This window comes from Leopardus geoffroyi, chromosome E2 (assembly GCF_018350155.1).
Source record: "Leopardus geoffroyi isolate Oge1 chromosome E2, O.geoffroyi_Oge1_pat1.0, whole genome shotgun sequence".
In the NCBI taxonomy this organism is placed as follows: Eukaryota; Metazoa; Chordata; class Mammalia; order Carnivora; family Felidae; genus Leopardus; species Leopardus geoffroyi.
The window spans coordinates 43,722,891-43,743,895 of NC_059335.1; the positions used below are offsets into that span (position 1 = coordinate 43,722,891).

The 21,005-nt window shown below is 51.5% G+C and overlaps 1 protein-coding gene across 7 annotated transcripts; it reads left to right on the forward strand.

Moving 5' to 3' along the window:
* The first annotated feature begins 2 nt into the window (after positions 1–2).
* On the forward strand, positions 3–19,421 carry PLA2G15 (phospholipase A2 group XV). 7 transcript variants are annotated; one of them, XM_045443251.1, is made up of 7 exons: positions 3–283; positions 446–529; positions 10,199–10,355; positions 14,646–14,764; positions 15,009–15,107; positions 15,505–15,729; positions 17,496–19,421. In XM_045443251.1, the coding sequence occupies exons 1-7, from the start codon at positions 265–267 to the stop codon at positions 18,005–18,007; spliced, it is 1,215 nt and encodes a 404-aa protein (XP_045299207.1). In that variant the 5' UTR covers positions 3–264; the 3' UTR covers positions 18,008–19,421. The 7 variants fall into 7 exon arrangements, with proteins under 7 accessions (XP_045299207.1, XP_045299212.1, XP_045299206.1 ...); XM_045443255.1 differs by lacking the exons at positions 3–283; positions 446–529 and adding exons at positions 7,275–7,380; positions 8,862–9,151; XM_045443254.1 differs by lacking the exons at positions 3–283; positions 446–529 and adding exons at positions 7,415–7,975; positions 8,862–9,151.
* Positions 19,422–21,005: the final 1,584 nt, after the last annotated feature.

Here is a 21,005-nt window from a genome sequence, read left to right on the forward strand (position 1 = left end):
CTGCTAGAGCCTAACGCAGGGCAAGCGCGCTCTGACGCCGGGCCGGGATTCGCGCTCATGGCCCGGACTCCCGCTCCACCAGCGTGCCCTGCCTAACTACTGGGGCGATCTCATCTTCCTCCAAGTCCCTCCCCACCATGAGGCCTACGCCAAGAAAAATGCAAAGCCAGGGGCTTTCTGCAGTCCCTAAGGGTCACACGGGATTTGTGAAAATCACCAGAAGGCAGTCTAGGGGCTGTGGGGGTCACGACGGCCGGTCTGGGGATGGTAGAAGTCACCAAAGGTCAAAGAGGGCGGTGAGTTATTGGATATCACCCTTAGGCGTGGGGGGGGGGGGAGTCACCATAAGCCAATGGGATTGGGGGGAGGGTCAGGGATCAACAGAGGTCCTAAGAGCCACGGGGTCGAGAGACCAGAAGTCACAGGTCAGGGCTCGTCCACACAGGTGTGAAGACCTGGCCTCAGCCTGGCTCCAGGAAGTGCCTTCGATGCCAAAACCCAGTAGGAGCTGTGCAGGCCTCGGTACTTGGTAAGCAGAAAGCGCCCCGTTCCAACTCCAGAGAGCGCCACTGGGAGACGGGGCTAAGCCGGATGATCTGGGCCTCGAGCCTCATCTCTACCCCAGGTGGAGACTCCAGCCTGTTTTCGTCGCCCTCCCAGCTTGACGACGGGCCTGTTGCCTGGAGATGTGAGTGCACTGTCCGTGTAATGGGGGCGTGAGGGCTGCAGATCCTCAGTCTCTTCTCCGTCCGAGACAAGCAAATCAATAAGGACCGTCGCGCGTGGAGGGCTCCCAACACCCTTTCGCCCGATTGTGCTTAGTGAGGCTCCTTTACGGCGCGTTTCCAGACCGCTCCGGACTACCCTAAGTGCTCCCATTTATATGACTGAGAAACTGAAGAGTCCGGCGGGAAGAAGGGACGTGGGGTTGTCAAGCCCGCGCCAAAACTGAGGCTAGAGCCGCGCCTCGCGCTTTCGTAAGGGCTGGACTCTGCGTGGACCTTCGGACGACGGAGAAAGAGCCCAGGGTGGAGGGGGCGCTTCCGAGACCTTGACCACTGAACCCACACTTCAACGCGTCCCTACTTAACAGATAAAGAGACTGAGGTGTCCAGTACGGAAGTGACTCGCGCCGGGACTCGGCGGTATGGAGGGAGTGGGAAGTAGACAGGTATTCCAGCCTCTAGGGGCTACGGGCGATTAGCGCTTCCCCCTGGTTTGGGCAGGTATCCGCCCCTTTGGGGACCGCCCACTCGGGCGCCTGCCCACTGGTCCCCACTGGCGGAAGCGCTAGGCCAATCAGGCCCTGGGGGAGGGGGAAACGTCGCTCTTCGGGTCCTGCACCCTTTTAGATAAGCCTGGAATGTCAAATATTTGTTCTCCGGGCAGGGCCCAACAACGAAGTAAGGCTCCTCCCGTACCCTTCCTGGAGCGCGCCTGCGCCAGGCGGAGTTGGGGCTTCCTCTATCCAAGCCTTTGCAGTAAACTCTTCACCCCAGCGGCACTCCTAAACTCCCTTGAGGTACATTGTTCCTTGTCGGGCTCCTGTCTCCCGGAGTCACCACCCTGCCATCTGGGTGCTTACTTGATCTCGGTCTGACCCTTCCTGGCGCCCCCATCCGTTCAACCTTCGCGCTAGGCCTTTCCGTATTTTTCCTTCTGCGTGGGTCTCGACGTCGCCAGCTCTTCAGAGAAGCCACCCTCTTGAAATAACTTGTCCTTGGGGCACCTGGGTGGCTTAGTCGGTTAAGCTTCCGACTTCGGCTTAGGTCATGATCTCACGGTTCGTGGGTTCGAGCCCCATGTTGAGTTCTGTGCTGACAGCTCAGAGCCTGGAGCCTGCTTCAGATTCTGTGTCTCCCTGTCTCTCTGCCCCTCCCCCTGTTCTCTCTCTCTCTCTCTCTCTCAAAAATAAATAAACATTAAAAAAAAAAAAAAGAAGAAACTTGTCCAGTGTGGCAGCTCTATCCGTCCTGGCAGCGTGGGGCGGCTCCCCTAAGCTCCTGCGCCCCATCCGCCCACGCCCTCCTGCATGACAATTTATAGTGCTTGGACTCTTCTTGAAAAACTAAATTCTTTAAAATAACGTTAGAGCCCCTGCGTTGCTGAGCTCCTTTACTTATCTTCAGATGGGTCCTCCCAGATCATACCACTAATAGTAAACAACCTTCACTCCTTTCCCCCAACACTAAAGTAACTTCTAACACAATAGAACGTTTATTGATTGTCTCCCTACATCACCCCCACCCAAACATCAGATCCTAAAGGACAGGCTCATCCCCAGTGCCTATCAGTGCACCTGGCACATAGTACTTGCTCAAGACAATGAATGAATAAATAGTTGTCTAAGTGCTTTGCACCTTTAGCCTTTGGCTATTTCAGAACTAGTAACCTTACCTGGGGATAAGGGGTTTTTCCTCGAGAGTCTTATCTGTGTGTGCTATTTCCTCTCCTACCAACCCAGCCCTTGCCCTAGTTAACCCCTGCTCTTCCTCCAGATTTTCTCCTCTCAAGTCCCCTCCCTCTGTAGCAGGGTCCCCCACTGCAGTTTGAGATTTCTGTATTTCATCCCAACTCAGCTACTAGAGTTCATGAATCGTTAGTGAATGAACTGGAAATCAGGTGGGTGAAAAGGGTAAGGCTCCGATGGTCCAGCCTATTGCATTTCCCAAACTGTAATCCAGGTACTTGGGGGCAAGGAACTTGGTCCTGTGAGCTAGACCACAAGCTTGGGGAATCCCATCCTTACCTTGGCTCTTTGAGGCCTGCTACAAAGGCCAGTGGCACTCCAGCCTTTGGGACGTGAAAGTTGGGACAGATACAGAGTGGAGATCCTTACATGGGACCGGGAGTGTGACCATCCTTGTGGACCTACAGGGCGTCTAGGAGTGGTGTAAAAGCACCCTCCTCTCTCTCTCTCTCTCTCCCCCAAGCCAGAAAATATCCCACTGCAGGAGACGATTCCTTTTTTTAAAGATTGTATTTTTAAGTAATCTCTACACTCAAAGTGGGGCTGCAACTCAACCTCAGATCAAGAATCACATGCTCTACTGACTGAGCCAGCCAGGCACCCCTCTAGGAAGGATTCTACACTGGGGTGCCTTGTGGTATCCACAGAGGCGATCCACATTCCCAAGCTCAGGGCCATCCCCACCCTCCGCAGCCCCTTGGCCGGCAATTGGGTCAATCGCCACTACCCTTTCTTATCTCCTGGGCCTCCAGGGTAGCCAGTGCATTGCCCCTCCATACAGGTTCCCAGCTACGCGCCTTTGCCATATAGCTGTTGAGTACCCACCAGAGGGCACACTGACTCTATCCCCTGAACAAGGTGTTGAGGCTGGAAGGAGGATCTTCTACTGGAGAGCTCCACCTAGGGCAATGCTCCAGGAGAGAAGTGAAAAGGGAAGACCCTTGATCCTGCCTCCCTCCAGCTTGAGCATCTTTGTGGCTCTGGGCTTCCTGGACATACACCAAGTTGTTAAGCTTGGTTTTCAGAACCCTCAACCTCTCTTCCACTCCCACCCACCACGTACCCCAGACACAGTGTGATTGTTCAGATCGTCAGGCTGCTGCACATACTAAGCTCCCTGTCTGGACCACCCACCTACCTACTCCTATTGTTTTCCTGGCAAATTCTTACTTATCCTTCAAAACCCATCTCTAATAATTCTTCCTCCAGGCAACATTCTTTGATGCCTAAGCCAGGTTAGACACCCTGTTCTGGGCCCCTGTTCAGAACCCCCGAGTCTGGCCTCTCATGACCTCAGAGAGGCACTAGGAGGAGAAGAATAGGAGCCTCATGAGCCATGAGCTTTAAGGGAGAATCAGTTGGCCTTCACATGGGCTCAGCTCCTAAGCCCTGGTCTTGGTTGGGTTGCCTAAGCCCAGGCACACACCTGGTCCAGATAGGGGAGCTTGGAACTTGGGTGAGCAAGAGGGAATGCAAAGGGCCCAGTAAAAGAGAAAAGGCAAAGTCTGTTGGCTGGATTCTCTCCTGAGAAAGATACCACACCTGACCTGACTCCCCAGTCTCTGGGCTTATTCCCATATCTGGCCTTTGCCCAGAGTGTTCTCCACAGGAATATTATCCTTCTTTCCCAATCTTTTCCAGGATTCACATCCAGCCCTGTGGACCTCTCAGTTCCTTCTCTCCTCCAGGTCTGACTGGCACTTCCCCCTGGAAGGGGGAAGGGTTAGAGAAGGCTGTGGGGGGGGGGGGTATCACTCATTCATTAAATATATGTTAAACACCTGCTGTGTGCCTGGGACTGTGCTGGTGGTAACTAGTAACCAAAGAAGGCAATAGCCCCAGTAATGGGCAGGTGAGGGGCTTGCTCTTCCGGTGATTATATTCTGATAGGAGCCAGGTAGGGCCTGCTTCAGAGTCAATCAATGGTCATGTCTGGGCTGAGACCTAAATACAGAGCTCAATTAAGTCCCCCAAAATGGGGGCTGCAGAGTGATCCCAATGCAACAAGTGCAGAAGTCCTGAGGGAGAATGAGGTTATTTTTTTTTTCAAAACTGCATTTATTGTCATATGCATAAAAGCAAATGGTGAAGCATGCTGAAGCATCTTGCATTAAGCCCCAGTCTTGACTGCCATGGGGTAAAGAACACTAGATTTTCAAAACTAAATAAGCAAGTATGTAAATATGCTTACATCTTAAAATTAATTCATGTAATGTTTCTTGCTAGCTCACCCATAAGCTGACAGTTGGAACAGTTTGCTGTATAAAACTGAAGTCGTACAGCATCACACTAACATTTGTATCATTCATCTACTTTAGGAAATAGTTTCTGAATTCTTTCCCCTTTTATACTGTATCAGTAAGGCAAAAAACAAACCTTTGAAGCCATAAAAAAAAAAAAATCTTTACCCAAATAACTATTGGTAACTTGAGGGATTTTTCAGTTGTCTTACGCAAGGATGAATAGATCCAACGAGCTATTGAAGCTGGAGATGAGGGATCTGGGAGAGAGGGGAGGTGGAAGTTGGGGGAAAAGGTCAGAGTCCCCTGCAGGGTCCTCACTCACTATGACTGAGATGCATATGATGCATGCAGTAGGAGGATTATGTGTGGGGTTAGGCAGACAGTGATGGACCTGATTTAATGTTTAATGATGACAACCTGACACAGGGAGAGAAATCCATAGGAATAAGGGCATAAATTGGGATATCAGCAAGGAGGCTACTTTGGGGGTGAAAGTTTGGCATTGGGAAGGTAGAGCTGGCAAGACTTGGTGACCACCTGGTTGTGGGTCTGAGAATCAGGGAAGTATCTAGAGTCCAGGATGAACCCAGGTCTGCAGCCAGGAGGTTCATGTGGATGACAGGGTCATTGTGAGAAAGGGAGACCCTTACCTTCTGACTCCTCTCCTCTCCACAGTGCCAGCACAGATCATTGTGACTAGGCCTTAACATCCTCTCCCCGATGGCCATGGTTCCTAACATCTGCAAGGCCTGTGGGACTGGGGCACCACGGAACTGCTCCAGAGGACAGGGCCACCCTGTGAAGGGTCCATGGTCACCTGAGGCTGCTGGGTTGACAAGACATTCAGACTATCCAAAGTCCAAAGCAACCCAGGCCATCCTGATGCCTACCCTCCCTTCACTTAACTCTTGGCCATGGACTCTTGCCTGTCCCTAGTATTGACAAAATGATCTCTATCGTCTCCCACCGTGGGCCTGCAACAGATTGGTCCTTGGCAACCCCTCTTCTGGGTTCTAGGATGGAGGGAGGCAGAAGTTTTGGGTCCTTGCCAGGGCCTGAGGTGGGAGATAGGTGGACCTTAAAAGAGTAAGCTACTCTAGGGCCACCTGGGTGGCCTAGCTGATTGAGCATCCGACTTCGCTTCAGGTCATGATTTCACCGTTCACCGACTTCAGCTCAGGTTATGATTTCGCAGTTTGTGAGTTCAAGCCCCACATTGGGCTCACTGCTGTCAGCGCAGAGCCTGCTGCAGATCCTCTGTTCCCGTTTTTCTCCCTCTGTCCAACTTGTGCAATCTCTCTCTCAAAAATAAATTAAAAACATTTAAAGAAAAAAAAAGTAAGGTACTCCAACCACCAATGTTATAAGAACACAGAAGGGCAGGCCAAAATGGTGACTACTAGCAGCACTCTGAAAGGCTAGAAAGTGTTGCCATTGACCAAGAGGAAGGAAGGAAGCAATGGGTGGGCTAGAGGTCTTGAGACCAGCCAGGGGATGATCAGGGTGTTGTCTAACCCTCAGGAGGAGGTGTGTGGAGGATCAAGACTTCCAGTTTCCAAACATGCTGGTCTCCCTATCATAGGGTGACCCATGGTGCTGGCCGTATTGCCAGCCCTCCGATCTACCCACTCTGTTCACCTCTGATTCCTCTAGCAGGGAGCCTCTGCCCTCTCTGGATCCCCAGTTTGCCTGGGATGGGAGGTGGACTCCGAAGTCCCTGCCCTGCTCTGCTGGGAAATTTGCTGATGGGCCATGGTGCAAGGTTGAGGTTCAAACCCACTTTCAACTGGGCGCGAGTACCGCTCAGTCTGATGTCGTGGCTCCATACTGCGAGCAACTAAAACAGGAGGGGAGCCCTCTCACTCGGAAACGAAACACATTGACCTAGCCTCGACCTGTCCTGCCCCTATTCCTACACCCTGGACAGACGCAGGGGGGTCCCTGAACCCGTTGCCTGAACCCAGGTGACATCGGAGCAGGGTGTATAGAATCGGTGTAGGGTTTGCACAAAGGTCCTGGTCAGCTCCCGGTCCCCTAAGGCCCAAGAACTTTCCGAGACTCACTTCTCCCCTTCTTCTTGCTCTGACCAGGGTTTCTCAGCAGCTGCAAGCACTGGACCCTGAATCCTCCCTCGGCCCAGCCCGTTCCAGATCCCAAAGCAGGGACGCACCAGGAATCGGGTTGCGCAGCGTGGATTGTGGACACTCAAAGCTGTGCTGGGTCTCCAGCAGCGGCGAGTTGGGTGCGACCGGTCGGGGACTCAGGGCAGAGAAGCCAGGCTGAGCCCGGATCGATCGATGCGCTCGGCGCGCAGCAAGGTCCAAGGAGCTGGCAGGGGATCCGCAGGGGCGAGGCAGCGAGCTCCAAACGGGAGGGAGGTGTCTGGCGGCGAGTTCCTATTGGCAGGCCGTTTGGGGAAGATGGATCCTGATTGGCCCGGCGGTTGTGGTCTACTGTGGGCGGGGGGGTTAAGCTCGTCGCCGCCGCCCCGGCCTAGGCGCCCCCCAGGGTGCTGAATCCGCACCTTGGGCCTGTAGCGGCCGTGGCACGCAATGGGTCTTCGCCTCTGTCCCTACTCTGCGGCGCTACTCCTGGGTGGCCTCCTGTTCCTCCTGCTGCTCGTAGACCCGGCGCTCCCGGTCGGACGTCCCCCTCCTGTGGTGCTGGGTGAGGCGCGCGTACAGTCGTGGGTCCGTTTGCTCGTGCATCCGGCAGGACGGGGTGCGGGCTGAGCCGTCTTCCAGATCTGCTGTGCTCTAAGTGTGGGGTGGGGAGCATATGACTGTCTGTCTTGTCACCTGGTTCGGTCCGTCCACCTCTCGCCATGCTGGGCGCGGGTGTGGTCAACCTCTCTTCACCTTCCCCTGTAGAATATGGGGTAAATGGGAGGGCTGCTGTTCTGTTGTCTATCAGTATTGCTATCTACGTCAGTCCCAAGCTTTGCCTCGCTTTATGTCCATTTTTTAGCTGGAGAGACCGAGATCCTTTGGCCCCACTCCTGAGGGTCGGCGGGGGGATAGGGTGTTCTCGGAGTTGGTCTCCAGGGTCCTCAATTGTTGATTTGGGCATGGCTAGGAGGCTGTCTCTCTCGACTCTTCCAGCCCCATGTGTTTCAGGAGGCATTATTGAAAGGAAGGTTTTGGGGGAAAGAATGACTCTCCTATCCTGCCACCAAGACACCCCCCCTCCCCAACTTACCAAATGGGTGGCATTGGCCTGAGGGAGGAGGCCTAAGGGAATCTGAGGATGGCTAAAGACAGAGGTAAGGGTTGGGACAATGGCTATGAACAGATGTCAGGGAGCATCTTACCCTTTCCAGACCAATTTGGACTGGGCTATGTTGGGTCTAGATGACCTTCCTGGCCAACCCCTTGGCCCTGGCCCCTGTAATTATACAGGAACCACCGTGTTTCCTTGTGGTGGTGGGCAGAGATGAGACTTCTCTGTCTTGGGGGCCTTGGATGCCTCATTGAAGCATTGAGTTGGTGGCCAGCTAGGATTCATAAGGCAGAGACATGCTGAGGTATATGTCACATACTGAGTGTGCTGCAGCATGACCCCCATGTTCTTTCTGATGGGGGTATTTTAATGGGGGTGATGCAGATCACAGAAGGGTAGGGTTGGCTGACAATGTGGTCCCTGGGGGTTCCCACCAGGAGTTCTAGGCCAGGAAATACTCCAGGGGGATGCTGGGTTCAGGTTCACCATGGGATTTGGGCAGACTTGGCCCTGTGTTCCCTAAGTTTACAGGGATCCCTGGAGATGAGGTCTGTATTGGGTAAGCACAAAGAGTCTACCAATCCAGTTAGGGAAGGCTGCCTGGAGAATGTGGCTATAGGTGAGGCCAGGAGAGTGTTCCAGGCAGAGGAAATTACATCTCAGAGGGAGAGAGGTAAGCAATCCAGGATGTCTGGAATGGAGTTAGGGGAGGAGTGAATTGTGCAGGGCTTGTGACTGGTTGGCTCATCTAGACTTTATCCTGTAAGCACACAAGAAGTCATGGGTAGGCCTAAGGAGTTCTGAGTATGAAGGGTTTGACATCGGGAAATGTGTGGTCCCTGATGGGGTCCCTGATGTGTGGCAGCTTTTTTGCTTGGATTGATGCTAACTATACTCAATTCATTCAGTTCAGTTCTTGCTTATCCTAGGTCACAGCAGAGGAGCCTTACGCCACAGCCAGAGTCACAGAATCCTAATCTGCCCAGCTTCTCAGAGAGTGAAGCTGTTGGCATTAATCCTGGGAAACCCCATGGTGGGCAGTGGAAGAGCTGTTCCTGGACACACAGCAGGGACCATCAGAGGATCAGCCTCCAAGGGTGACCACCTTCTATGAGTGAGACCCAAATTGGTGGTAGAGACCAAAGAAGTGATACAGAAGGTCTGGTGGAGGACTGTAACAAGTCATTTCTACCCCAACCTCAGTCTCCTCATCTGTAAAGTGAGCATAGTAAGGATGTTCTCTCCCAGCATTATTTGAGGTGAAAGTTACATGGATGTCTTTTGTCCTAGTTTTAGGCAAAAAGGGGCTTAGGAAGTGACCACTGCTATTTTTAGAGGCCACACAGCCTATCCAGGACAAAGAGCATTCAAGCACAGCAAATCTGGTGACTTCCTCCTTTAGCCATTTCCTCTTTGCTGGAGACAGTGACCAAGGTCTCTGCACTGTCATGCTGAGGACTCCCCATTTCTGCACCTGTGTTGTTAAGGGAGGTGAACGCAGGTGCCACACCTGCATCTCATGGTTGTCCTGAGGACACTGTGAGATGATGCAAAGGGAGGGCATGCCCTGTGCAGGGCTAGGTTTGTAGAACCCAAAGAATGCCCAGGAGAGCCAAGAGCTGATGGTTCACTCAGTGATCATGCATCCTAAATGGTGATATGCTTGGAAGATGCAAAAGCATGGCATGTAGAACCAAGTGAGGCCTGAAAGGTCAATGGGAACAATATTCTGGGAAGGGCCTTGAATGTTGGGTGATGAAGCCATGGGGATGGGTTTGAGTGTCACAAGGGCCTGAGGGCTCTGTGTGTATAGACTGACTAGACTGGCTTGGGCAGAGAGAAGTTATCCTTGGGCCTTGTCACACCCTCCCCTACCTGGCTGTGGCTGGACTGTTGTGTTGTTTCAGGGTAGCCATCTCTGACACAGGGTCCAGGTGTGCTGAGAGCCTAGGGCCCTCCAGATGATCTGCCCTCTGGAAGATTACTGGGCTCTCAAGAGGTTGGCAGGTACCATTATGAACTTCTCTCAACTGTGTTTCTGTTCATTGCCACCCCCGTCCACAAGCCTGTCCTCGAGTGCCTTCTCTGGATTCAGTTTTGGCTAGTTAAGTGGCCCAGTGCTTTGTCCTGTTTGCCATTCCTTTGAATAAACAAGGGCCTACTCTGTAGCCTGGGACAGCTATAGTAGGAGGCCTTTGGGTTCAAGTCTCAAGGATCTCCAGCCTGCCGGTCCAGGGCCTCATGACTTTTCTGTGTCCCCCTGCAGTGCCTGGTGATTTGGGCAACCAGCTGGAGGCAAAGCTGGACAAGCCAACGGTCGTACACTACCTCTGCTCCAAGAGGACGGACAGCTACTTCACCCTCTGGCTGAACCTCGAGCTGCTGCTACCTGTCATCATTGACTGCTGGATCGACAACATCAGGTGGGGGCTGGGGCACAGATGGGGTGCTGCTCACCGAAGTTAAAGAAATTTCTAGAACCTATTTCTGTCTCATCCCTGCTTCAACAGACCCTGAGGTCACTGACCTCTTGCCCTTCTCATTTCCCCTGTCTAGTCAGCACCACCTCTGCACTCTCGGAGACAGAACTTTCTTCCTCCCTTTCTTGCAGCTCTTGGCTCTACTCTCTCTAGTTCATGCCTTGTGCTTTACACCCTATGCATGGATTCTTTTTTTTTTTTTTTTTTTTAAGATTTTAATTAATTAACTAACTGACTGATTGATTTTTAAATTTCCATCCAAGTTAGTTAGCATATAGTGCAACAATGATTTCAGGAGTAGATTCCTTAATGCCCCTTACCCATTTAGTCCATCCCCCCTCCCACAACCCCTCCAGTAACCCTCTGTTTGTTCTCTGTATTTAAGAGTCTCTTATGTTTTGTCCCCCTCCTTGTTTTTATATTATTTTTGCTTCTCTTCCCTTATGTTCATCTGTTTTGTATCTTAAATTCCTCATATGAGTGAAGTCATATGATATTTGTCTTTCTCTGACTAATTTCACTTAGCATAATACTCTCTAGTTCCATGCACATAGTTGCAAATGGCGAGATTTCATTCTTTTTGATTGCTGATAATACTCCATTGTATATATACTCACCAATTCTCCTTTATCCATTCATCCATCGATGGACATTTGGGCTGTTTCCATACTTTGACTATTGTGAATAGCACTGCTATAAACATTGGGGTGCACGTGCCCCTTCGAAACAGCACACCTGTATCCCTGGGATAAATACCTTGTAGTGCAACTGCTGGGTCATAAGGTAGTTCTATTTTTAATTTTTTGAGGAACCTCCATACTGTTTCCAGAGTGACTACACCAGTTTGCATTCCCACCAGCAGTGCAAAAGAGATCCTCTTTCTCTGCATCCTCATCAACATTTGTTGTTGCCTCAGTTGTGAATGTTAGCCATTGTGACAGTTGTGAAGTAGTATCTCATTGTGGTTTTGATTTGTATTTCCCGGATGATGATGATGTTGAGCATTTTTTCATGTATCTGTCAGCCATCTGGGTGTCTTCTTTGGAGAAGTGTCTATTCATGTCTTGCCCATTTCTTCACTGGATTATTTGTTTTTTGAGTGTTGAGTTTGATAGGTTCTGTATAGATTTTGGATATTCACCCTTTATCTGATATGTCATTTGTAAATATCTTCTCCCATTCTGTCAGTTGCCTTTTAGTCTTTCTGATTGTTTCCTTCGCTGTGCAGAAGGTTTTTGTTTCGATGAGGTACCAACAGTTCATTTTTGATTTTGTTTCCCTTGCCTCTGGAGAGGTGTTGAGTAAGATGTTGCTGTGGCCAAGGTCAGAGAGGTTTTTACCTGCTTTCTCCTTTAGGATTTTGATGGCTTCCTGTCTTACATTTAGGTCTTTCATCCACTTTGAGTTTATTTTTATGTATGGTGTAAGAAAGTGGTCCAGGTTCATTTTTCTGCATGTCGCTGTCCAGTTTTCCCAGCACCTTTTGCTGAAGAGACTGTCTTTATTCCATTGGATATTCTTTCCTGCTTTGTCAAAGATTAGTTGGCCAGAAGATTTTACTTATTTTTTTTATTTATTATTTTTGAGAGAGTGAGCAGGGAAAGAGCTGAGAGAGGTGGGGGGGCGGGGACAGAGGATCCAAAACAGTCTCTGTGCTGACAGCAGAGAGCCCGATGTGGGGCCTGAACCCATGAACTGTGAGATCAAGACTGGAGCCGAAGCTGGACGCACAACCAACTGAGCCACCCAGGCATCCCAGAAGATTTTATTTTATTTTATTTTATTTTTTTTTTATTAAAAAAAAATTTTTTTTTTTTTCAACGTTTATTTATTTTTGGGACAGAGGGAGACAGAGCATGAACGGGGGAGGGGCAGAGAGAGAGGGAGACACAGAATCGGAAACAGGCTCCAGGCTCTCCATCAGCCCAGAGCCCGACGCGGGGCTCGAACTCACGGACCGCGAGATCGTGACCTGGCTGAAGTCGGACGCCTAACCGACTGCGCCACCCAGGCGCCCCCCAGAAGATTTTATTTTTAAATAATCTCTACATCCAACGTAGGGCTCAAACTCACAACCTTGATATAAAAGTTGCATGCTCTACTGACTGAGCCAGCCAGGCACCCCCTTACATGTGGATTCTACGCTTCAGCCCCTATTCATAGCCTCAACGTGGCCTCCATCCCTTCCCTTGCCTCTGAGTTGACCACTCACTGGTCCCTCAACTTCTTGTTCCTCCTGGGACATACCATGTCTCCATGTCTTTATACTTTCAGCCTGGAATCTAGCTCTATACCCTTTGCCTGATAAATTCCCTCCATTCACTCTTTAATTTTTTTTTTTTAATGTTTATTTGTTTTTAAGAGAGAGAAGGAGAGAGTGAGCAGGGGAGGGACAGAGAGAGAGAGAGAGAGAGAGAGAGAGAGACAGAGGATCCAAGCAGGTTCTGCACTGTCAGCACAGACCCCGATGTGGGGCTCGAACTCACAAACTTTGAGATCATGACCTGAGCTGAAGTCAGACAGTTAACCGACTGAGCCACCCAGTTGCCCCCCATTCACCCTTTAAAACCTGAGCCTCATCCCTCTGTAAAGTTTCCCCTGCCACTCCCCTAGAACTCTTAACCTTTCCTTCTTCCATGCCACATGTCTATTCCCTTTAATCCTTATCAGTTGCCAAACTTTGTTTCCAAGGATGTTTCCCTGATAATAAAATAATACTGTATTAAAAAAGACCACTTATTGAATATAGGCACAGCCTGTGCTACATACTTCCTTTCATTTAGTCTTACAGCAACCCTATGAAACAGGTACTGTTTTCAACCTTGTTTACAGATGAGGAAACCTGGAAGCTCAAAAAGGTTACAAAGTTGCCTAGGGTCACTCAGCTAATGAGTGGCAGAATCAAGATTTGAACCCAGAATTATGTGACCCCGAGCTAAGACAGCTCACTGAAGGCAGAGGTTGCATATCTCTTTTATCTTTTTTTTTTTTTTTTAATGTTTATTTATTTTTGAGAGAGAGAGACAGAGACAGAGTGCAAGCAGCAGAGGGGCAGAGAAAGAAGGTATATTTTGTTTATCTTTATAGCGGTAGAACCAGGAACAAATTGGTGCTCAGTAAATGTTTGAGCTGAATGGAGTCTCACAAATTAAAATTTTTTTTCTGGAGATATATTAGTTAGTTCTTCAGGTGCCTTGCCTTTCCCTGTTGTTTATGATGCCTGCTTTGTTGACTCTTTTCTCTTTTGTATGTGATCAGGGTTATTTCTGGGCTGTTGATCTGCAATTCTATTTTTACACCAGAGACGTGGTCTCAGGTACTGCCAATCGGAGGTGCAGGCTGATACTGAGAGTGGCTTGTCTACCTTCATGGGACATCTGACTTGTTTAGACTTTCATTTGGCACAGAGCTGCTTTGTCCTTGTAGAAAGTTTTCAACACTTTTCTGTAGGGATAATCTACAGATCACCTTAGAGAAAGTGGGCCCCCCGGACCTATTATTTAGGTCTATATTGGGTATCTTGGTCAGCTTTCTGTGGCTGATCTTATGGGGATTAGGACTCAGGACCACCAAGGACTTCAGGTCTAGCCACCTGTGTTTTCTTGGGCACATTTGCCTCCTTGGTATCAGGGAGGCCAGAACCAAGTTCCTGGCCTAGTACAAAGCTTTCCTTCTGTCTCCCACCACCCTGTCCCATCATTTTTCCAGACCTTGCCCACCTACCCACACAACAGCCACAGGTGTTCAGGCCCTAAGGTGGTGGTTTCTCTGTTTGGGTCTGTATGCTGCACTTACCATCTCCTTTGCCCTGTGATGTATTGTGGTGGGTGGTAAGAGCTAAATTCATGGAGATGGGGAATGGGAGCCTGTAAGATTAGGCTACCTGCCTTTTGGGTCAAGCATGATGTTGATGGCAGAGCCAGGCCTGGTACTTCCCTTTTCCAACCAAATCCAAGACCTGCATTCTGAGGTTGATGACATTGAGGAGAAGAAAATATTGCCTTGACAGGGGCCCTGGGTTTAATCTTTGGAATGAGTCTTGTTCGGGGTCCTCTGTTGGACTTGGTTACTCTGATTTGTGCTTTATAAAGTTTGTTACTTTTTATATACTTCTTATCAGACATGAGAATAGTAAGGGAGTGTGGCTTAGGATACAGGGAAGTATTAGGACACACCATGTTCAGTGTCATCTCTGGATCACCAGCTCAATATCCCCACCCCCACCCCCGACAGGCTGGTTTACAACAGAACATCCCGGGCCACCCAGTTTCCAGATGGTGTAGATGTGCGTGTTCCTGGCTTTGGGAAGACTTTCTCACTGGAGTTCCTGGACCCCAGCAGAAGCAGTGTGGGTATGTAGCCCTTCCTCATGCCCTCCAGGGAATGGGGCTGGAAGTTCTGTATTCCTAGAGTGGGAGGAATGCTATTAGTTTGAAATGAGCCTGTAAACTGTCTCTAATCAGTGTAGGCACAGAGCCTTATAGCACTCCTTCAGGGATCTTCCTACAGTAGATGTCACAGTCTCCTTGTTGGGTGTGGTGTGGGTGGCTGGCACTGGCTGTCCTTTCTACAATTCTCATACATTTCTGTCTACAGGTTCCTATTTCCATACCATGGTAGAGAGTCTTGTGGGCTGGGGCTACACACGGGGTGAGGATGTCCGGGGGGCCCCCTACGACTGGCGCCGAGCCCCAAGTAAGTGGTCACTCTTGCTTCCTCTCTGAGGTCTTAGGAGGTGGGGACGAGGAGGTCACAGCCCCCAGCGGCCCTGGGCTCTCCCCTGTCCCCCAGGGCCTCTGGTGTCTAGCCTAGCAGTCACAGCTACCACCACCGGTCAATCTGTCCTGTCCTTCTCCACCCCCACCCTAGGATTTCTGGGCCTCTGAGCCCTGGGGAGAGAGAATGAGGCTGAGGAGGGGGAAAGGACCTCCTACATTTCCTCCTTTCCTGGAAAAGGAGGGAAAACCAGACCACTCCCAGTTGGAGTAGCATTTTCCCCACCCGCCTAGTCCTGGATCTGGCCTGAAAAACATTCAATGGTTCAGGCCCCAGGACCCTTCCTTCCTGACCACCGCCTGGCTCTGGCCTACAGATGAAAACGGGCCCTACTTCCTGGCTCTCCGGGAGATGATCGAGGAGATGCATCAGCTGTATGGGGGCCCTGTGGTGCTGGTTGCCCACAGCATGGGCAACATGTACACACTCTACTTTCTGCAGCGGCAGCCACAGGCCTGGAAGAACAAGTATATCCGTGCCTTTGTGGCACTGGGTGCGCCCTGGGGGGGCGTGGCCAAGACTTTGCGTGTCCTGGCCTCAGGTAAGACCCTGCCTGACCCAGTTTGGGGGGCTGATGTCAGGGATGGTGCCCTCTCTTTCCTTCTACAGTGTCCTCCTGGGCCACCCTCATGTCTCTTCTCCACAGTGGGATGCTTTTTTAAACATCTCCTTTTCCAAAAGAGGATCTATCATTAATTAATTTCATCTCTCTAGTTGATGGCTCTTGTTATCTGTGTAAGTTTTTTTGCCGCATGTACATGGAGTGGCACAACTGTTGGTCACTCAGGTATTTGCTTGTGCACATGTGTACACACGTACACTATGCTCTGGCCTGGCTGGCCTAACTTGGTTTGACCCAAAGTTCTTTGAGGAAGCCTTCTCCCTTTCTCTTACCCTCATCTTTCCTTCTTCATGCCCACCTTTGCCCCAGGGAAGGAAGGTTGGACTCCAGTTTCCTGTTTATGAGTCATACGTCCATCTGTGGCAGCGGGGAGCCTTTGTGGGTAACACAGGGAGGAAGCAGGTGCAGATTTCTTTGGGCCTGCTTGCCTGGCAGTTGGCAAAGTCACCTCCTTCCCTGTTTCTCCCCACTCCACCTGCCTTTTCAGGGCTATCAGAGCCTGCCAGCTATAGCCATGGGGCTTTCCTCCCTCTGCTAGGACTGGGACTGAACCCGTGGCCCCTCATTTTAGGAGCCACGAGCCACTATGCCAAGCATCTGAGGAACTTTCTTCCTCATGTCATCAACACTGCCTGCCCTACTTGCTGGACAACTGATGGTTGCAGTCAGGTCAGACACAGTGCGTCTCCCGGTAGTTACCTTGGATTGGCTGGACAATGAATCCAGATATAACAAGGACTCATGACAGCCATCTACTCTGTCCAACCTGGACCTAAAAGGACAGATGTGGGCACGCGTGAATTTGAGACAGGGAACCGTGGTGAGGTTCAGGTCTCAGCCTTTCAGAGCTTTCCTGTGAGTCTCCTTAGATCTCTGCCTCAGATTCTGAGAAACTGTTCTGTCAGGTCCCGGTAGTCTGGATCAGGGGTAGGATAGGGGGTGGGGTGGTAGTCATGGACCCCTAGCTAGGGGCTTTCCTTTCCTCAGGGGTCCTACAGCCAGACCTCACAAGGCAGAGCTGAAAGCCTGTTGGTCAGTCAGAAGGTGGGTTGATGGATGGCCAGGGTCCTGATAGGTCAGAGGGCCCCTGTTTCCAAGTTCTGGCTCACTCCTCAGAGGCCTCCCTGGCTCTGTGTTGTTGGCATTCCTGTGTGAGAAGGACCCTCGCTCTGCCTGCAGCCTCCCCTCCTGCTGTGTCTCCCGAAGGCCTGGCTGCCCAGGTCAGTGACACGTAGGAGAGTGGGGTACGACCAGGGCTGGCTGGCTGCAGGTCTGAACCTAGGAAAAGAAAAATGTTTTTGTAACTCATTGTAAGAAAACAGAAAGATGAATGTGTCCCTGGGCTGACAGCCTGCTGATTCACCTTCCACAAGGTCAGTGCCCACAAGCCTGGTAACAAATGCTCAGAGGGGGGTACTGTTTACACAATGAATCACCTTGTGGGTATGTGCTGCCTAAACCTCTGGTGAGGAAATGCAGAAGGAAAGAAACAAGTCATGGCGGTGTGCTTCCCAGATAGAGCAAAAATAAAGGGAACCGTGGGGGAGTTATAATGAGGACGACAGTGTAGAGGTGCTGGAGTGCTGACTGGGCCCCTGACTGGGGCCCAGTGGGGGGCCTGGTGGGGACCGTGCTGCCCTGCCAGCTTGTCCTGAGCACAGACTGAGAAAGCCATCTCCCTGCAGGAGACAACAATCGGATCCCAGTCATTGGGCCCCTGAAGATTCGGGAGCAGCAGCGGTCTGCCGTCTCCACCAGCTGGCTGCTGCCCTACAACTATACCTGGTCCCCTGAGAAGATCTTCGTGCGTACACCCACAGCCAACTACACGCTGCGGGACTACCGCCAGTTCTTCCAGGACATTGGCTTCAAAGATGGATGGCTTATGCGGCAGGACACGGAGGGGCTGGTCGAAGCCACAGTGCCCCCTGGCGTGCCGCTGCACTGCCTCTATGGCACTGGTGTCCCCACGCCAGACTCCTTCTACTATGAGAGCTTCCCAGACCGTGATCCCAAAATCTGCTTTGGTGATGGCGACGGCACTGTGAACTTGCAGAGCGCCCTGCAGTGCCAGGCCTGGCGCAGCCGCCAGGAGCACCAAGTGTCACTGCAGGCGCTCCCGGGCAGCGAGCACATCGAGATGCTGGCCAACGCCACTACCCTCGCCTATCTGAAACGTGTGCTTCTTGGGCCCTGATTCCTGTGCCAGGCAGGGCTGTGGGATGGCATGGCCACACCTGCTTCTCTTGGCTACCGTGGCCCATGAGGTTAGCAGTTTGTGACTGACTGTCTAATGTCCTCAGTCTGGGGTTGTGAAATATCTGCCATTGGGAAGTGCTGTTTCTTATCCTTTTCTCTGTGGATGTGAGGAAAGAAGAAATAGTCTGGACTCACTTGAGGGATCCTTGCTGGAAAGAATGCTGCTGCTGCTGCTGCTGGAATTGCTGTGACCTCAGGACTGGCTCCGCAGGTGGACTGGCTGGCACCTGGCCTCAATCCTGGACTGAGGGGTCATTTGTTTCTCCTACCCCTGTGGCCTTTTCACATTTACCCACTGGGCCCTGGCCCCTTAGCCTTCCTGTGGGGGATATTACTGAGGTGTGGTTCCTGTCCCTAAAGGTCCCAGGGATGGTCTGGTCCCTAGGGGATCCTTCCCACACACTGGCCACAGGTAGGCTTGCTAGTGGCTGTGGGTGGCTGGAGCTGCTGGCTTCCCTGTGGCCTAGTTGCTCAGCAGCTTGACTGTGGCTTTCTGGAGGCAGCCTGGTTCCTCCTGCAGGCAGGGGCGAGTTGTGTTCTCCATGATTCCCAGGTCCTGGGGCATTCACTCCTACCTCCCTCACCTCCAAGAACAGCCTAGCTCAGGATTGGGCAGCATATGGCCCTCTAGTTCTTGGGGGCTGCGTTCCAGGAGCCTTGACTCCTGTGGTTGGGCTGTTACCCACAGTATTGATGCTGGCTCCCTTCCCTCTGGGAATGTGGTTCAAGGATGAGAGCAGGGCCAGTGCCATGGCCTTTTAGGTATTCATGAAGAAAGAGAACTCAAGGAAGCAGCTAAGGCAGCTCGGGGTATCCCTGCTAAATCCACCACCACGTTGCCACCCAGCCCTAGGGTTTTTCTAGCACCCGTGTGGGCTGGTGCAGAGCTGAGAGGAGGTAGGACTCTTTCCCACTTTGCCCAGCACCTACTCCCACCAGGCAGCTCAGTGGTGTTTAGTCTGCAGAGACTAACCCAGAAGCTTGAGTCGCCCCTGAGAGAGCCAGGTGCCCTGGGGCTCCCCTGGTAATTTCCTTCCTTTCCAGAGGTGCTGCATGGATCTCCCTATAATAGCAGGGATGGAGAATCTGGATCTGCCTTGGTGGCAGTGATCTCCAAGTGGTCAATGGCTCTAGGCCAAGACTTGAGTCTAACCTCTAGGATGGGACCCCAGAGCCACAGTCAGGCTGGACTGTGCTGCTCTCCCACAAGATTTCTGTGGAGCTGGATTTTTTTGTATTGTGAACATACCCAGCATCTCTCTCCTTTTATTCCTGAGTGGTGTGCTCCGTACTGGGGCTCTGAGCAGGCTGTACCTTGATTCTGGCAATAAAAATACTCTGGATGCTGTAAAGTGTCCTGGCTTAGAGTCTCTTCTGAGCATGAAAAGAGGGAGGTAATGGAGGGGTGAAGACGCTAGAGAGGTAGGTAATCAGGGGCTAGACCTTTCCAGGGGCCTTGATGGGTTCTCTCAGCACCAAAGCATGGCTCCTGTGCACCTATTTGGGCTTGATCCTCCTGCCCCCTCTCCTGGAATCTATTTCCCCTCCTGGGCCTAAGAACCAGGACCTGAAACATTCCCATTGGAAAGGGAGGGCTCCTGCCCTCCCTCTACTTCTGCTTGGTGTATAAACCCCACATGCTGCCCCACAGCTGGGGGCTGAGGACGATCTTGCAGGTCACCCTGGCTGGACTCTTGTTCCCAGCCTCTTTGTCCTCTCTCATCTTTCAGGTCTCAGTGTCTTTTGACCCTAGAGTTCTTTTTAGGATGCCATCCTTCTTCTTTGTTTCTTCAGTTTGCCCACTGTCTGTCCCTCTCTGGGGACAGAGACTGACAGAAGAGGAGAGACTAGGCTGAGACTAGGTGTGGACAGAGACAAGGAACAACACTGGGAACCAAGTGGAGATGGATAAAGACAGAGAAACAGAGCTGGAGACAGGGAAACATGCATAGGGATGGCATCCAAGCCTTAATTCTATGGTGCAGAGCCCAGAGTGGGGGTTGGCGGCAGTGGGGTGGTGAGAGCCCCAGTTCCTGCCCTGGGCCAGCCTGGGCTTCAGGCTTCAATACACCCTGGGCCACTAGAGGGCACTCTGAACCCTCTCACAGCACTATTTATTGGCAAAACCTGGAAGAAATGTGGCCCAAAGAGGGGGAGGGTGCCAAGGGATACACAGGTCCAGCTGTAATTGCTGGCCTTGGTAAAAGGATGACAACACAAAAGGTCCTTACCTCCAGGTCCTGCCCAGCCTGACTCCCAGCTCTGCCCTGACAGCCACCACCCCCTGCTCCCCCTTGTGGTGGCCTTACAGCTGCCTACTCACCCCTGACCTGTTTCAGCCCCACTGCCATGTTCGATTTCACAGCTGCCGAGAGAGGGCATGGAGTCATAGCAGGCTATAGTTCACGCTACTGGGGTCCAAATCTGAGTTCTACCAGCTCCAGGCTACTACATACGGAGTCTCCCAACTTTTCTGAGCCTCAGCTTGCTTATCTGCAGAATGGGGCTGAATAAATGTATCCTGCAGGGTGGTCCTGAGGAACACTGATGGTGCTGGAGAACATCCAATTCGGTGTTTGGTGCATAATGGGCTTTCAGATGGTGGGTTGTTATAACTGGGTGTGAGCAGAGCCAGAGATCTGGATGCTGGCAGGTCATGTATGTGGCTGTTGCAAGGGTAAGTGGACTGGCTGCCACCGAGTGACACATATGAGCAGAGTTCTTACTTTGCCTGGCCAGAGAAGCAGAAGGAATGGATCCAGGGGACAAAGGGTCAGATTCTAAAGACTCCAAATATGCACATACTCTCATTCACACTAAAGGACGGTATTCCAAGCAGAGAGCACAAGGAGGGCAGTAGCAATGAGGGTCCTTCAAGGATCACTGTCTCAAGTCTATAGGAGAATGGAAGTGTTTTTAGGCAGAGGAGATACAGT

Coding starts and splice junctions, on each gene's coding strand:
- PLA2G15 (XM_045443250.1), top strand. CDS start 7,266: ATGGGTCTTCGCCTCTGTCCCTACTCTGCGGCGCTACTCCTGGGTGGC. Junction 15,108..15,504: donor CGACTGGCGCCGAGCCCCAA/GTAAGTGGTCAC, acceptor TCTGGCCTACAG/ATGAAAACGGGCCCTACTTC. Junction 15,730..17,495: donor TTTGCGTGTCCTGGCCTCAG/GTAAGACCCTGC, acceptor ATCTCCCTGCAG/GAGACAACAATCGGATCCCA.